Source organism: Plectropomus leopardus, chromosome 6, assembly GCF_026936395.1.
Source record: "Plectropomus leopardus strain MGB_pleo_1.0 chromosome 6, ASM2693639v1, whole genome shotgun sequence".
NCBI classification, from domain to species: domain Eukaryota; kingdom Metazoa; phylum Chordata; class Actinopteri; order Perciformes; family Serranidae; genus Plectropomus; species Plectropomus leopardus.
This window is the reverse complement of record NC_142181.1, coordinates 3,379,310-3,397,930: the sequence shown is the minus strand read 5'-3', so window position 1 is coordinate 3,397,930 and position 18,621 is coordinate 3,379,310. Positions and strand designations below refer to the sequence as shown.

The 18,621-nt window shown below is 38.0% G+C and overlaps 1 protein-coding gene across 1 annotated transcript in view; it reads left to right on the top strand.

Annotated features, from left to right (window-relative positions):
* Window positions 1-18,621, top strand: part of sorl1 (sortilin-related receptor, L(DLR class) A repeats containing) — a 112,400-nt gene that overhangs the window by 21,617 nt on the left and 72,162 nt on the right. The window contains exons 2-5 of the mRNA XM_088078498.1: window positions 3,034-3,150; window positions 4,315-4,449; window positions 8,374-8,535; window positions 10,235-10,302. Coding sequence (XP_087934624.1) covers window positions 3,034-3,150; window positions 4,315-4,449; window positions 8,374-8,535; window positions 10,235-10,302 — 482 coding nt within the window. The remainder of the gene's footprint in view (window positions 1-3,033; window positions 3,151-4,314; window positions 4,450-8,373; window positions 8,536-10,234; window positions 10,303-18,621) is intronic.

The following is an 18,621-nucleotide window of genomic DNA, read 5'->3' as shown; positions in this document are numbered from 1 at the left end:
ATTGGTTTGATCTTTTTTTCAAAAACAAGGAGAAAAGGCAGAGACCAACTTGGCATGAAATCAGTAAAAAAAAAATTTTTACAAAAGAGGGAAGAATATGAGAAAATTACCAAAAACTAGAGAAAAATGTCCAGAAAATACATTTATAATCATTGTATTTATATATTTAAAATTATTTTACAGAAAAAAAAAATATTTTTAATTTTCTGCACTTTTTGGGTAATTTTCTTTTTTTTTCTTTTCTTTTTTTTAAATTTTACTTTTAATATTTGGGCCATGTCTTGTTGCTCATTGCTGAAGTTTTTAAAAGAAATCAAATGAATTTTCTCCAGTTTTAAAGGGTTAAGTAACATTTGCTAAAAACACATTATTAAGCCTTTAAATAAAAAGAAACTATACTTTATTATATAATATTCTTTTTAAATTAGGACCCTCAGTAGTAGGGTTGCAACAGTATGACATTTCCACAGCACAGTAACCTCAGAAAATATCACGGTTTCACAGTATTTGGTATTTTTTCATGGTGCACAATTATTATTGTTATCAGTTACAGTGACCCTTAAAAAAACACAAACAGAAGATTTTTTTGGGTTGAACAAAGGCTTTATTACTTTAACTGAAACTTGAGACATTTAAAAAACAAAATCAAAAGTATGAAAAAAGTCTTCTTTTTGAAAATCACTAAATATTCTCCATCTAGTTGCTTTCTTTTCATACTTTATATGATTTTAGGCTCAGCAGACGAGTATAACTCAGTATGGTCCTTCTTTGCAAACATGTCCGAAACACAAAAGATAAAATAGTTAATGCACGCAAATTCACGTGCCACAAGTTTAAGATCTGTTTGCTGACTTTTGGTCTTTCTATTGAATTTATTGACAATAAAATCATTGATAATAAAAAAATAAGATAACTGCAGTGACATGAAACTGTACACTTTAAGAGAAGAACTTCGGCTGCAATAAAAGATTATTTTGGCCACTTGGGGGGAACAAGCTGAAACCACAACATTATCGTTTTTCGTCCGTGTGCACGAGTGAGTTGCTAATTTTTGCTTGTTTTGTAGGCGGTGTGGATTTATTAGAGCTTTTTACTGTGAGAAAATGTTATTTTCACTATTTTTCTCTCTTTTGCATCGTCATTCGATAATGTCTTCATTTAAAGAATATGAACTAGTGCAGCTTTAATTTTGTAAACTTTAATTGTTAAACTGTAAGAACAGCTGTGGTGGATTTGTTGTTTAATGTGATTTTTTTTAGCTCCTCTGACAGATACACGTCAGACGGCCGGCGGTTAGGTCAGGTCGAAGCCTCGTGTGTGTGCATAACTTCACGAGTCATCACGCGGCCTCGAGGGCTGCTTCAGCCGCCGGTGATCATTATCTTTTTACATTGTTTCAGTCTGACAGTCAGGCGGTTGAGGAAGGAAAGTTAGTGCGTCTTTAGTTCGTAAAATGACAGATGTGAAATGAGCTTGACTCGGTGCCTGAGTCTGACTCGTAAAAACAGCCGAACTTTACGACGGAGGTTTTACTGAGAGGCACGAGTCACGGCTGTCTGCCGCAGCCTCAGATTCAGGCTACAAGTTTAACCGATGAGATGCATCTTTTCCTGTGACTGTCGGCACGTCAGGCTGATTTGTTAAACTCCTCCTTCACAAGTGTGAGACATTTTCATTTCATTTTCATATTTACAGCCATGATAGGAAAGGCCTTTTGTTTTCCTCACTTTAACTCTTTGGGGTGGCATTTAATTTATATCAAAATATCAATATTCTGTGTATCGGTATACATTAAACTTTTAGGAAACTAATCAAGAAACTTTCGGGGCCGGCAGTATATATTACACACTTGCATCACTCTGCACACAAAATGCGCTTTTCAAAATCAGGCTATAAAACATATTATACAATAATATTATTTTCTACTTTCATTGAGTTTATCTTTTTTAACCAACATCCGTCCTGCTCATAAATATCAAATTTAAAAAAAAAATTTTTTTATTCATTTTCAGAATTTTAACCCTTTAAATGCCAGGTGTTTGACATGATGCTACTATGTTTTGTATCAAAAAGAATTATTTTCAATATACTACAAGCTAAGTAGATTATGATTATTTATTGATTATCGCGGCCTAGGATATGATAGTGATTAGCAGGATGTTGATTTTAGTACATTATTATTTTTTTGTGCAGTGTCAAATACTCACACTGATACCGCTCTGCACACAAAATACGCCTTTAAAAATCAGGCTTTATAAATGCTATACATTAATGTGATTTTCTACTGTCATTGACTTTTTTTAACCAAATTCAGTCCTAATCACAAATATCAAAGCTATATATATATATATATAATTTTTTTTCCTTTTTGTAACAATTTTTGACCAAATGTCTGCACATTTTACTGTAAAACCAACAACAGTTTGTAAATGTAATAATAATAATAATAATACATTTTATTTGTACAGCACCTTTTATACAAGAAATTTAGCCCAACGTGCTTTACAAGAAAGAAATTACATGCACCAAGTGCCTCACATCAAAAGGACATAATAAACCTCTAAATGTAAAAAATACAATAAAATCAGAACAGAATACATAGAATGCATCTTCACATGGATAAAACCCGCTCGATAATAATAGTAGTAGTATGATAAAAAATTTGAATGCAAAGAATGCACAACATAAAATGGAAAATAAAATAAATAAAGTAAAACCAATTAACATTAATTAAAGCAAGGCTAAAATATAGTTTATAAAATGCATAAAATTAAGGAAAATACAACATTTAAAGAACGTAAGTGCAACAAAAAATGGAATTCACAGAATGTACAGCATAAAATTGAAAATAAAATAAAACCCACTGACATTATTAATAAAAATAAGCATAAAAAGTCTATAAAATGATGCTTTAATCTTTATGCCGGCTACATTTGTACTTCGTTGCCTCGCTGTGAACCAGTATCTCTGTTTTTGGAGTTTGCTTTCTTTTTCCTAAACTGCATCTAAAGTTCAGCTTGTTTTGTCCTGCAGGCCAACCTGAACGACTCTCATAACCAGATGGTGGTCCACTGGGCCGGAGAGAAGAGCAACGTCATTGTGGCCTTGGCTCGAGACAGCGCAGGGGCCACCGGGCCCAAAACCAGCTCTGTAAGTACACCTGAACTCATCCATGCATAAGCAATATGGAAAAGCTAAATCTAGCACATCCGCAGCCTTTTATTGTCTGCGATAACCTCACACGGAGTTCACGGTAGCTCACCTGTCTTTACTTATCTGTCGAACGCTCGGCGCTGAACTGCCTCAGTAAATCAGCAGCGCAGCAGAAGGTGTGTGTTCACACTTGTCTAGCATGTTTCTCATGTTTCTGGTGATGTTATGATTGTTGAGCCACAGATTAAGCCCTCCATCTGCTACATTAACACACCCACACACACACACACACACACACACACACACACACACACACACACACACACACACACACACACACACACTCACTTAGAAAGAAGCTGAAAGCCTCGAGCAGCAGTCCTCGAACATAGCATGACTCTTCTTTTTCTGTTTTGACTTCTTTTCCTGTGAACTTCATCAGCTTTCAGAGCTGTCTGAAAAACAGGAACTTAAGACACAGAAACTGTTTCTAATAGTTTTCATAAGAGGTTCTTAAGTAACAGTTATCTGTGGGGATGCGCTGTTGTGTAATTCAGGGCTGATGACGGTGTGTTTTGTTGTTATTTATTCCCCTTTAATGCCACAGACACAAAAAAATCCTCATATTAAGAAATAATTTTCTCAAGTAATTTAGCCCTCAGTACAGGACTTTTGAATGAGCACAAATTCAACAACACACATTCATGAAACAATCTTTATTAATACCTTCTTTCACATGAAAAAAATCTTTAAACGACTGCCTCAAAGCCTTTTTACTATCTATACTTCAAATAGTCCCAAATAAATGTCCAGTCCTGTTTACCAGCCGGGCTTGGCGACACGTGGACATTTGACAAAATGTGTTGCCAAACAGTCTAAAGCAACTACCCGAAAGGGGGAATATCTTCATCTACCATGGCAAAGTCAGACATACTTCCATCAATAAATTGATTCCCCCTGGTGCTTGTATACTGGGACAAGGACAGCAGTCCACTTAAATGTCCTAATCGAGCTTTGACTGTAGCTCCACTTAACTGTGCATGTAAAATTTACATGCACAGAAACAGTCAGTACATTTACATTGTAAACACATGTTTTTGGTTTATTGTGGACCACAAGTTGCAGTTACTGATTGCATCCTTTGCCCCTCTTTGTCTGCAGGTCTACGTGTCCTACGACTACGGGACCACTTTCACGCTCGTCTCAGACAAGTTCCAGCTTTCAGGGGTTAAAGCGAAGGACGGCAGCAAGCAGGTCATCTCCCAGTTCTACCACAGCCCTGCAGACAACAGGAGGGTAAGTGACTGCTGAGGGGGAGGTCAGGAAAATAAGGCGAAATGTACAGTGATGAAGGAGTCTCTGCAGACAAGAAGAATGGCATAAATCCTTACAAATCTGTGAGTTCCCACGAGGACTCCACAGATTATCGGCCTGACCGATTATTGGGGGTCAATATTTGGCATTTTGATGATTATCTGTATCTGCATTTTGTTTTCAAGGCCACAGATAAAAATTAATTAGTTCAAAACTGCAAAGAAAGTATCAGAATGGGAGGAACTTTTACTATTTAAAACCCCAGGGAGATTTTATATTCATTCAATTTTTACATAAAATTTCACTTGACTTTGTTAAAAACAAAAAGTTGCTGGGAACTTGCTGTATTTGATGCTGAAAGTTTCAGTTTTGATGTAACATTTGTTATATTCGATATTCTAAATGTTGCCAGAAAGATTTTCATTTTCATGTAAATCCATATCAGTTACAAATATAGATTATCTTTGTCATTAACTACTAATAATCAGTATCGGTATCGACCGTGAAAAACCAATATCGGTCGACCTTTAGTTCCCTTTGGGCTCTGGGTAACATCTCAGTAAGAAACACTTTCTGCATATTACAGCGATGAAAGCCATCGTGCTCCTGGATATTATTTCCGCTTAAGGATTGTGACTTTTAATTCATCTTGTCTGCAATTTGTTGCCCAACACAAATCTCTCACGGAGATTAACTTAATTGGATAATTGTTCAAATGAGGGTAACTTTTGGTCAATTTCCTCAAAGGCATTTGTGGTTTCAGTCGTCCTTCGAGGGAGGATTAGACTTCATCCTCCGTGCAGTATACTCCACAGGTCATTAGTACACCGTATCGTCATCACGTACAAGATTTCACATTTTGTCGATAAGTTGTTGCCGCGTGCCGGGAGAGAAGCGGAGGTAAAAGCTGAGTCGCAGTGTGTGGACAGCGCACATGGTTTCACGGGGCGGACAGAGTGTCAGGGGTCGTTCGTCTGGCTCAGGTGGGAGTGGAGCAGAGGAGGGGAGAGTGGATGAGAGGACGCGAACAGAGATGAAGCAGCGCTGCTGTGCAAATATAGGTTAGGCAGAGAGAACAAAGAGCAGGGTCTCCTCTGGGTTTCTGCATTCGATCAGAAATAACCACCTGAACAAAGCTTCACTGTGTTTGCTGGCAGATACAGTGTGAGCCGCAGTGTCTCTCAGACATTTCTAAATCAAACTATTTCAAGTGCTTTCTCTGAGTGTTTTTTTATAATGCCTCCCCAACTGCAGCAGCTATCATAGGTCAAAGGTCAAGATCACTATGACCTTGCATTTGTCTCTTTGTAAATGTGATGTCTCACCAACAGTTTGAGGGATTTAAAAAGAAAAAAATGGCACATATGTTGTGTTGGACTCAGGGATGGACTTTGATATTTATTGGTCATAGGTCAAAGGTCAAGATCACTGCAACCTTGTCAGTCTTATTCTTTTAAATGTGATATCTCAAGAACACTGTGAGGGAATTCCTTTAAATTTGGCACATACTTTGACTTGGACTCAGGGATGGACTTTAATGTTTATTGGTCATAGGTTAAAGGCCAAGATCACTGCAACCTTGTCTGTCTTATTCTTTTAAATGTGACACCTCAAGAACACTGTGAGGGAATTTCTTTAAATTTGGCACAAACGCTGACTAAGTCCAAACAATGAACTGATTAGAATTTGTTGATCAAAGGTCAAGGTCACTGTGACCATGGATCCATCTCATTCTTGTGTATGTGATATCTCACCAACACCTTGAGGGATTTTTTTAAATAAAATTAGCACATATGTTTATTTGGACTCATGGATGAACTTTAATATTTATTGGCCAAAGGTCAAGGTCAGTGTGACCACAAGGGAATTTCTAATATGGCACAAATATTCACTTTGTCTTAACAATGAACTGATTAGAAATTGGTGGTGAAAGGTCAAGGTCAATGTGATCTTGTCTTTCTCTCATTCTTGTGAACGCAATATCTGTTTCCTCAAATTTGGCACAAACACAAAATAATGCTTAGAATTTGGTGGTCAAAGGTCAAGGTCACCTCATAAAACATGTTTTTGGCCATAACCCAAGAAAACATATGCAAAAATTTTTACAAAAATGTCAAATAAGATGAAATTATTAACTGTTGACATTTTAATAATAATAATAATAACAATAACAATAATAATTATAATATCAATAACAATAATAATAATAATAATAATAATCATAATAATGTAACCTGACGGGTACATGGAGGCATACATCGGTTTTTCCCAGGCTTCTAATGACTCTAGGTGTTGACACACACCTGGAGTTGTTTTGAGGCCAGTGCCAGTCTAACAGGTTCTTTGTAATCAGTCAGTTGAGTTAGAGCCAATACAAGAGATCCGACCTGAAATGCACCCAGTCACACAATAGTTTTTGGATATGTGACTCTCTTTGTATTGAACATTTTTCAAAATCCTAATGTCAGTAACTTTGTCAGCGTGAGCCGCAGATGAGGGTGTAACCTCTCTGTATGTGGTTTAGAGACCTGACCTAATTTTTCATGGTAATAATCACCAGCAGTTGCGTAAAGTAATTACATGAATAGAAAAACATTTTGGTAATAAGCCCATTTGCTCTCTCGCTGGAAGTGACATATATAGATCAGTATCTTTTACATGTCTGTGTTTATGGCGCTGCAGGGAGGAGGTTACGAGCCGAGCTTATCGTACAAATTGAAATCGTGGGAAAAAACAAACCTGGCTCCCTCTGATGTTAAAAATATGCCCACCAACTTCTCTAAAAATCACGAATGAAATAAAGTTTTCGTTCTTTATTTTTTGACAATAAAAACGAAGGTTTAGTCAGCACCGAGCTGAACAAAGTGCTGCATCCTGCTTTGGTACGTCGTTCAGATTCAGTAAACTGCTCTCCTCTGAGCACGAACAGCTGCTGTTCCCGGTGGGACTGAATTAGCAAAGCTCGGCTGTACATTAGTGATCTGGCACCTCGGCTCTCCACCGCAGCGCTGCGCTCAGATCTCACTGAGGCGCCGGAGAAACTCGCAGTGAGCAGACTTTTGCTTCAGTAACTTGTGTTTTCTGCACTCGATGGAGGTTAATGTAACGGTCAAACGCAGCGACTGAGTTTTACCCAAACAGAAATCACTGCTGTAAATTTCAAAGCACTGATTTGACTGTTTTACTTTATTACCTGTTTGGACCTAAATTTGTGTATTTTATATTTTTGAATACACATTCTGAAAGAAATTTCACACAGACAGGTTGGTTTACTAGTCATGTTTACTACTATTATTGTAGTACTATAGATTTATATTTAAAAATTTATAATTTATTTATAGTAGTACTCATAATTACATATTTAAAAAATTACAAAATTATATTTTTTAATTACTTTCTCAATGTCATTTTCTATTTTTAAAAAAAATTTTTTTCTTTTTTTTCTTCTTTTTTTTTCTCTTCTAATTTCTTACTAATTTTTGGGTCATGCCTTCTAACAATGGTTAATGTCAGTAACAATTTCTGCCTAAATGGCCACAAATCCTCCAAGTGGGTATGATGTGTTTGGGGGAGCATCTTTATTTCTTCTCTCAGCGTTTCGTGAGTTTCAGCCTGTCGTTGTTGCGGCTCTCGCTGCTCTCCGCTTCCACAGGATTGAGTGGTTATGGGGAATACACTGACAGCACATCAAAGCGAGCTGAGAATAGCAGGATTAGCTCAGTGCCATTACATAATCAAACTTTGTAATGGAGCTGGGGAATACAAGTGTTGATGGAGCACTTTAATATGTAAGACTCTCTGTGCAATTCTGAATTAGACATCATATTTCTGTCAAACAATGCGGCAAAAATGCATCCAGAAGTGGTATGTATTGTTCTTGAGTGTGTGTCTTCTTCTTCTTCTCAGTACTTGTTCGTGGACTCCACCAATAACTATGTGTGGAACACCTTTGACTTCTGCAAGAGCGTCCAGGGCTTCTCGCTGCCCTTCAAACCGACAGACCTGCTGCTCCACAGCCGACGATCCAACCTGGTGCTCGGCTACGACAGCTCTCACCCGAGCAAACAGGTAAGTGCTCCACCTGCAGCTCCAGCTTCATCCTCTGATCATTGTTTCATGATCCGATCTTTCAATTAACCCCTAAATTGGACACTTAAAGATGTGCAGTTTGGTCACACAACACAATGCAGCAGATGTTACAAGTTTTAAGTGAGCGTAGCATCGTCATGCTGCAGGAATGTCCACCACAGCCGTTGATTATGAACTGAACGTTCATTTCGCGACTTTAAGCCGTCTCCAGTATCATTGCTCTGAATTTGGCTGTACATCCAACCAGCCTCACGACCACAAAAATCGGATATGATGACGAACTGCTGTCAGGTCAAGACCCTGGAGAGGATGATGGTCTTTGGTGAGATGGTTTCTTAAGGTTTGTGGATCGCCTTCACCGTGATCTTTACCTGACAGCAGTTTATCATCATAATCGACTTTTGTGGTTGTCAGGCTGGTTGGATGATCCGCCGAATTCAGGAAAACGACATTAGGCATTTCTTATAGTTGTGAAAAGTACATCAAGTTAGCAGGCGGCAGCTCGGTTGGACTTTCCTGCTGTCAGCATGCCAATGGCAAAACTTTTAACATCTTTCAAACTTTGTGTGTGATTTTAACTGCCATTGTTTTTAGATTTGTTTGTTTATTTTTAGTTTTTATTTTCATTGTAAAAGCCTTGTATTTTCCTGTTTAATAATTGTCTGTAGTGTGCACCTCGGCACTGTTAAAAATGAGGGTTCGCCGTCAATGTGTTTTCCGAGGCTTTAAATAGAAAGATAGATATTCATTCATTTCGAACTTGTAAAACAAACAAACAGAAAAATAAAAAAGGAAAAAGCAAAAACTGATGACAACCAATACGATTCAAACAAGCAACAAGAAATCCCAACTTACAGGCTCGAAAAGGATGAGGAAGCATAAACTTATTGTTTCTTACACCTTCTCAGCTTGTCAGTTAATTCGTGAGCTCCATCACGAACAAATATTCGTACACTTGCATATACACACATGCATATTCATATTTAATAAATATATTGTGTATATGTGTATACACCTGCACACAACGTGCACACATCATAAATGATGAGGTTGAAACTTGTGCAGTGTGTGCAAGTGCTCACTGACAGATTTTAACAAATTTGTGCCCATAATTTGAGAGAAATATATCTCTCGGCTGCATTAAAAAAAGTCTTAGATCTTTAACTTAAACCTGTGAAAAATGGGAGCAAAAACAGATGTGCTGCATTTAAATTTTTGCTCCGTTTACATAAGATTATGGTATGTGAGTATGGTAGAATAAGTCGATTCCTGTTCAGGTTCTCGTTTCCACTGGCTTATTTCCCAACAGTTTTGACAAGTTGGAAAATCTTGAGTTGAAGATTTGTTGCACCTCCTGAGCTGCTATCAAATGTTCCACACTCGTGTAATAAAGTACTTCATGTACAATAATGATCCAGAGAGGAGGCTGTTGGTTGCTTTGGGGGTTTTTTTGTGTGCATGGAAGCGTTTTTGGTTTTCTCGTCTCGAGTTCAAGCACAATAGTGGAAAACGGCTCTCCAGTGTTCTCCTTGTGACATGTGCAAGAGCCAAAACGAAGGAATGAGCGTGACCTACATTTTTACAGTGCACCATCCCCCTCTTCTTCTTCTTCTACTTCTTCTCCTTCTCCCCCTCCTCCTCCTCCCTCTCCTTACACCGTGTCTCTCCCCTCTTGTAGCTGTGGAAATCAGACGACTTTGGGGAGACATGGGTGTTGATCCAAGAGCACGTGAAGACCTACTTTTGGTAAGACAACCGCTGTCTCGGCTCACGACAAGTACAGTATGCAGTGAAGGGTGTATGTACTCAATGTGACAAATATCCTCCACTGTGTGCAGCCTTCAGTGATGCAGTATACACAGGAATGAGTAAATACAGCCTTCCAGAAAATACCAGTTCGGTCAGTACCTCTAAAAAAAATTTTTTCTAGCAAATACTCAATGTCTTTTACAATAATTCAGCAGTTTCGGGAGACGATAATTCCCAAAACTCCTTGTCCAAAATGGCCCAGATACTATGGGTGTAAATCAGTGATTTCATCATGAAAATTATATTGATATTTTGGACAACAATATGATATTTGCCAATATTACAAAGTTTGCCACAGTACGTTTTTGATTTGAGTCGATGTAGGGGCCGACGTTCGATAATGAGCTGATATTAAATGCTTTTTTAACACAGTCGATTACAGATGAAGCTGCCATTTCTTTTGCTTTTGGCCAAAAAAGATAAAAACATTTAAATAATTTCAAATAATTAAAACTGGTTCATTCTGATAGAAAATGCTTTCTGGAAAAAATGTTTTTATTTTAACTCAGACTGTGATCTTTCTCTTAAAAGCTTTCTGACTTACAGACAAACTTAACAACAAGATATTTTAACAAAAGTATAAAAATCAGCAAGATGTCAGTTTTAAGTTACATTATAATCTGTTCACCCATTGGCAATTAAAAAACAAGATCAATTACCAACAAAATAAAAAATATCAAAATTAAATTAATTCATTTTCTGGGACAATTAGCTCTCAAAATAAAAAAAGCTTTTTGCGACTGCTATCTCCGTTTCCATGGAAATACAAAAGTCTGACTAATAACTGGAAAACGATCTGCTGTTTTATGTTCATACGAATGTCACTTTTTGTCAGAGTTTCTAATGTGTCTGTTCAGAATATGGCGGTTTATGCTGGTTATTGTCATCTTTGTGTCAGTTTATATTTTACACCATGAGTGAGTCGGTTTGTTACTTTTCGTTTGGTCAGCTGCTATTTACAATACAGAAATTTTACTTTTTGATGAAGAGATGTTGATCTCCGTCAATATTATCCTAAAATACCCCTCGTCCCCTCCCTGAAATGTCATGAAAAACATGATTTCTTAGAGTGCAGTGATTAAAAAAGGGAAATTAATTTTCTTAGTGATGAGGAAGGTGTGCTGTCGTGCATATTTGAGCACGTTTTAAATGTTGTGTCGACCAATCAGATCGCTCGGTGGGAACTACGTGTTGTTTGCGCCGAGAGAAACCTTGAAAATACAAACCAGGGCAGTTTTATTCGCTTTATTTTCCATTAATGGTACACAGATGAGAGTACCGTCAGCAAGGCTCATATTTACAGCGGGTATAGACTGTGTTTATCTTTTGGGAAGGGCGAGTAAAAGGGTTCATTGTTTGAGTTACTGAACAGGACTCGACCTGAAGGCTGCTGTGGTTCGTGTTTACTTTCACTTTGTCAGTTTCTTTCTGTGTGTGTGTGTGTGTGTGTGTGTGGGTGTGTGTGTGAGCTGTTAACAGTGGCATGACTACCACGTATGTGATGCATACTTTATGATCTGAGATGACTGTTGCTACAGCAATAATGGGGTTAATGATAACATTTTTCTTTTTGGAAAGCACGTTTGTCAGATCTGCAGTTATCGCCATGAGTGTTCTGCTGAGCGTGAGAATCAATGAAACACCGTCTCAAGAAACCACAGAAATACTGTTTCTATTCTACTATTTCTATTCCTGTATTTTTTCCATTAGACTACCGCGTTATTGCCAAAATCTTATTTGAGAAGCTTTAATGTTTAGACACAACAGTACTAATACAGCTATTCACTAGATTAACCCTTTAAAACTGGAGCAAACTGGCTTGAAACACTGGAGAGCTACAAGCAACTTCACAAGAAATGGCTCAAAAAAATAGCTAGAAATTAGTAAAAAGTTACAAGACAATTACCTGAAAATATGTATTTTTTTCCTGTAACAAAATTTTAATTAAGATAATTATAAATATAGTTTCTGGACATTTTTATCTTGTTTTTTGATAGGCTAATATCTAATAATCCCCTTAGCTAATTTTCAGATAATGTCCTTGTTTTTTCTTTTTAATATTATTTTTTTAGCCTTTTTGCCTTTATTTGATATTTGACCTTTTACTATTTTTTTGCAGTTTGCAGGACATTTCTTGCCCAAGTTGATCATTATGTTTATCAAACGCGTTTTTTGTAATATACGCCACGGTATCAAACAAATGCTGTCAGAAGAGCACAGAGAAAAAAGAAAATGTTAAATATCTCTGCAGCGCATACAGTGGTAATGTAGGATTTCATCACTGAATAAGAAAATTCAGGTCCTTGAAAGTATTTTTTTTGTTTAACCTACCATGCAGGCGGCCTTCACGGTGAACTGGATTAAAAATAAATTGTATTTTATACAAGACCTGATTCTGCCCTCCAGTTCTTCTCCTGTAGCTCTTGAGCAGCAGCACAGAAGTCGAGTAGAAACAAACTCGCTCGGCTTTGGCAGCACAGGAGATCAAAGGTGATCCAGAAGATGTTGGATCACAGTGAGAACTCCTCTGTGTGCTGTTTAAATTTAATCTGTGCATCACTATGAAAATAAATGTCAAAGCCTGACATCAATCAGTTTTTCCCTACACTGAAGCCCTGGAGTGAAGGCTTCTCACCATCTCACACCTCATCAGCAGAAGTGCAGACGGGTGTGTGTAATGGCCCAAATACATCAGGCGTCACATAGGCCGGTCTGATCAGTTTTTGCAGGATACAGGGTTTGGAAGCTGTTTTTTTCCACACATTTTTGTATAATTTTTACCTGTTGGAGAACTGTGTAGCCACGTTTTAAAAAAAATCTTATGAAAAAATTAGTCTATATGATCAGCGAGCAGCTTCAGATTAGGGGTGTGTACTCAAGTTATTGAGGTTTGTTCCACATGCGATATATAAAGTGACTATATCGTGAACGAGTACAAATTGTCACGTTGTTTTTATAAGCCACCCGCGTTTGGGTTCCTTCTCTCTCCTCTATAGCTCTTTGCCTCTCACAGACACACATACAAAACAGGGCTTTTGCAGAGCTCCAGACTGTGACTGTTTAGTCACATTTTGCGACCATGGAGCACCACTGCTGTTTACAGATATTATTAATATATGAACTGGAGAGCTGTTGGTTTGTTTCCAGCTTACAGTGAGTAAGTCATCAAGTTAAATGGCTCCCCAGTAACAGTCAAACTTAATGAGTGGCAGTTGCCGTAGAGTGAGCAGAAGAGGCGTGTGTTAGTTTAACTCTCTGCTAACATCCAGCTGTTGACAGGAAGCTTTAAGTCTGCAGCAAAAAGAGATGAGCCGGGTCCTTCAAAATAAAAGCACCATCGGTTCTGCTTTGAGTTGTTTAATTATAACTAAACTTAACTAAACTATGATAGTACTTAGTTCTTTATTTAACTTTATACTTTATTTTTCATTATAACAGTATTTTATTAAACTATTATAAGTTTATGTGACTTTATTTTATGGCAGCAGCTACTTTTTTTTTAACTGTAGGTCATGTAATAATTTTATATTTTAGTAGTTTAGAGGACATTTCAACATACAAACACACACACACACACACACACACACACACACACACATATATATGGAGGTGGGAGGTGGCCTTTCTGCCATTGTCGTGTTGTCTCTGTTGCCTTTAAGTGCATCTTTTGAAGTGAAGGTGACACGAGGTGACACGTCTTTATTTTTGGCAGTTGTTTGAAGTCAGCGTGGTTTGTCAGGGCCCTTCGGGTGATTATTAAATGTTTACTGTTGTCCAGCGCCCTAAGCTGGCTGGTTGATGCTACATCTCGTCACTCAGACAGATAGCCCGCTGACAGGCAGGGCTGAATGAACACTGCTTTTATCTGAAGACTGAGGAAGATTTCTCTAAGCATTAGTTTTGACCCCTCCACACTGTCTTTTGAGAATGAATACATTTGGCTCCAAATTGGCGTTACTCATTATAATAAAGAGTTCAGGCAGGACAAATGGTACTTTTGGAAACATGACAAAACGCAGTGTGAGTCATCCAATATTTACGTTCTGCTTAAAAATGTGAACGTAAATACAAGTATGACTGTGTAAAATGTTAACAGTGCAGCTCTTTGTCCTCATGGGGCTGATCATTGTTAAGATTTGTGGATTAACTACTTGTTCTGTGGATTATTTACTCTTTACAAAACACTACATGACTCACTGCAGTCAAACCTGGTTTGTCAGCTCTGGATTGAGTTGTCTTCCAACATGAATAGACCAATAGCATTTGCCTCAGAACATGGAAGAGATTACTCCTGCCTTTAATCAAAATAGCTGATTTATAGTCTCCTTTAACCCCGTTTGACAAAAGCTAATTAATTAATAGCGTTGGTGTAGAAGAGGTCTGGCATTGAAAGCCTTTTGAACTGGACCGTTTCCAACAGCCTGACAATGGGATCAGTGATTGCATATCCCTTTTTCCATGCCAGAGCTTCAGCAGTCTGCGTCTGTTACTTTAAATCTAAATGAAAGCAGTCGGCGTACAAGGCAGCGCTCAAGACTGTAAAAAACAAGCGCTGAGGGGAAATGAGGAAACAGCACTGAACAACACTCCTTCTGTCAGACCACTCTGATGTCTGCGTGATGATTAATGAGTATTCAGCTGAATCAATTTGTCCTCCTTTTTTTCTCTGCGTCTCCTCCGGTCCGAGCGAGATGGAAGCGTTTTTAGACAGCTCACATGTAGCTGCTGGTTGCCCCCGCTGCGGCACCCAAGCTAAATTACTTTTTTGTGTTGACGGTATTCTGTCACTGATATAAAGATAACACGCACAGTGAGCCTGCGCACACCCTCCGACACACCTTGCCTAGATCATGTTCAGTATATTGTCGAATTGAAAGGCACTTGAATACTGATACAGTGGAAAACACAGGAAGCTTTTTTTTTTATATACGAGAACATCAGTGTTGATAACAACACTTCCTTATTCTTACAAAAGGTATTTAGGGCAAACTTTGTTGACTGAAGCTCATATTCCGATGTTTATGCGTGTCTGTAATAAAAACAGATCATCTCAGTTACAGTAAACAGAACATACTAGATATTTAAAATCTGAGGATTAATCTGATGAATTTGAAAATTGTGTGCAAACACTGTAAATTGATCAAAATGCCCTACTTCTGAATCGTGGTTACATTTTAATTACTTAGAGCAATGGTGTCATTTGAGGTCAAATAATTAAAATGTAGTATCATTTTTAGTGTAAGCATTAAAAGGATATTATTTGAAAAAGAGAAATTAGCTGGTGTAATCATGAAAGAAACATTTGAACTTTTTTATTTCAAGCCAACAGTTTAAGAAAAAGTCCTGAAAGCAGGTTTTCTTATTAGTAAGAAGGGGACGCAACTTAAATTCCAGCTGGTTTCAAAACAAAGAAAGCAATTGTCATTTTACAAGTAAACAATGAAAACAGTTTAATTCTAAGTACAAGCTAACACAGCAGCAGTGGCTAACATCCAACACGAAGCTGATAAACGGTCCGAACAAACTCACACCAACACCGAAACAGCTTGACTCTGTTGTTAGATTAAATAATAGCCATTAGATGTTGTTAGCCGTGTAATGCTGACAGTTAGCCCTGTCACTCTGTGGACTTTCACAGTTGTCCCTGGCACAGAGCTCACACTCCTGCAGCAGCAGCTACGATCCACCTACAGTCTGTGGTGTGGTGCAGTTGATCATGGTGTGTTTGACAGAATTAGCAGTTCAGCGTGCCGAACTGCTATCAAAACATTCAAAAATATGGCTATAATACAAGGTATACAAGGTACAAGGTAGATTATATAATAGCAAAAGTTTTACTTATAGTATCACTTGCAAGAACACTCGTTTATTACCTCAGCAGATATATTTGTTCTCTTTATATATTTGTCCTCCCCATCATCTGCCTGACAGACAATATCCATTATGAGATAAAGTAAAATTGAGTGAAACTAAGTCATTCTTGACCATGTCCACAACCCCAATAACCAAAAATAAAGTCTTTAGCTCACAGCACATTTAATGCAAGGCAATGGCTCTTTTTAAAGTCTCTGTGCATTTACAAATTGACGTCATGAAGCTTCAGGAGCTTTGATTTTGTGCCAAAATTCAAACTTGTGTGAACGCATCTTCCTTTCAATTTGCTATTTGGTGTCTGCTTGTCCCTTTGCATTGACTAATGATGCATCAGGTTATGAAATTTAGTCTTTTTGGCCAGCCTGTTGAGCATTTTAGCAACAAAACTTAACTGTGTACTTCAGATGTTCTTCATCTACCAAGTACACTTACTGCAGCTCAACTGTGATCCCTTTTCACAGCATTTTTAGTTTTGTCATCCTGTAAGTTTTGATAAAGTATGTTAAAGCTACACCAATGCAGTGGTACACCAGCTAAGAGTAACTGCAAATTATCTGAGGACAAAGCCAGCGCAAATAAAGATTGGTCTTAAACTACCCCCTGTGGCTCCATCCAATTTGGATCTAATCCGGTTTGTTCTGGCTTTAGTAAGGGGCACTACTGTTGTTATGCAGATCTCCCTGAAGGCGTCGAAAGCCAAAGAGACTGAAGCCTGACTCTCAGTCTGCTTCTGGATGCATTTAAAACCAACCCAATCTGATTGGGCGGTCCCCCACCCAACTCCTAATCCCCTGATCTCTCTGCTCGGAGACAGACTGAGTGAAATCCTCTGTGCATACAATGAGAAGTACAATCTCTTTTTCCATATGGATTACAGACAATGATACAAATCCTGCAGACAGAGTGATTTTAAATGCATTGAAAGAAACAAAGGGAACAGAGGGAAAAGATGGAGCAGAGGGGAAAGGTTAACAAGAAAACACATGAAAATGGAAGGATGAAATGTCAGGGCTCAAGAGAAGAAAAGAGTAAATACACCTAAGCAAGACAAAATTGCCTTTTGTAGGTTTTTCTTGTTTCGTGAAACAGAAGAAATGACAAGTTGACTGTAAGGGCTGTGGTTTTTTTAATCAAAAGTTTGACTTTCTGTACAAATTTGGGGGAAAAGGTTTAGTCTGTATTGATCTAATTAAATCTACGGTCTCCAGATTATGAGTGCAAACGGCTGATTCTTGTCACTTTGATCTGCTCTGTGTATGTTGTCTTATAAGTTAACCAGGTAATTATTGTTATTTAAAATAACACAGTTTTTTGAGAAAACTAGAAAGCAATGCTTAACAGATAACTGTGACACCAAACCATCAGCTAAAGATGAGGCTAAAGATGAGGCTGTCTTCTTACTTTGCAAAATGCATCATGTCTTACTGTGACGTTAGCTTGTAACATCGTTATGTGACGCTAGCTTGTGACGTTGCCTTATCACATTGCTTTAAGACGTTACATTGTGACCTTAGCTTGTGAAGTTACTCTCTGACTTACTTACTGATGTTACCTTGTGATTACCATGTAATGCTACTTATCACGTTGACGCTACCTCGTGACGCTAACTCGTGACGCTAACTCGTGACGCTAACTCGTGACGCTAACTCGTGACGCTAACTCGTGACGCTAACTCGTGACGCTACCTCGTGACGCTACCTCGTGACGCTGCCTCGTGACGCTAACTCGTGACGCTGCCTCGTGACGTTATCTCGTGACGCTACCTCGTGACGTTATATCGTGATGCTACCTTGTGACGCTACCTTGTACATTACTTTACTTTGACGTTACCTTGTAACTTTAGTTGTGACGTTACCTTGTGACGTTACCTTGTGACGTTACCTTGTGTCGTTACTTTGTGTCGTTACCTTGTGACGTTACCTTGTGTCCTTACCTTGTGTCGTTACCTTGTGACGTTACCTTGTGTCGTTACCTTGTGTCGTTACCTTGTGACGTTACCTTGTGTCGTTACCTTGTGATGTTACCTTGTGTCGTTACCTTGTGATGTTACCTTGTGACGTTACCTTGTGTCATTACCTTGTGATTTTACCACGTGTTGTTATCTTGTTACTTTGCTTGAGACGTTACTTTCTGATTTTACTTACTGACCTTACCTCGCGACCCTCCTTAGTGCCATTATCTCATGACCTTACCTTGTGACGATACTCTGTGACTTTGCCTCATGATGTTACTCTCTGATTTTACAAAGTTACCTTTTCCAAAGATGTTTTCTCTGGACAGCACCTTTTTGAATTCTGTAAACAGTTCAGGATCACACTTTTTGGGTTGTGTTTAAAATAATTTGAATTTGTATTTATTGAATCAAATTTGAACAGTGACAAC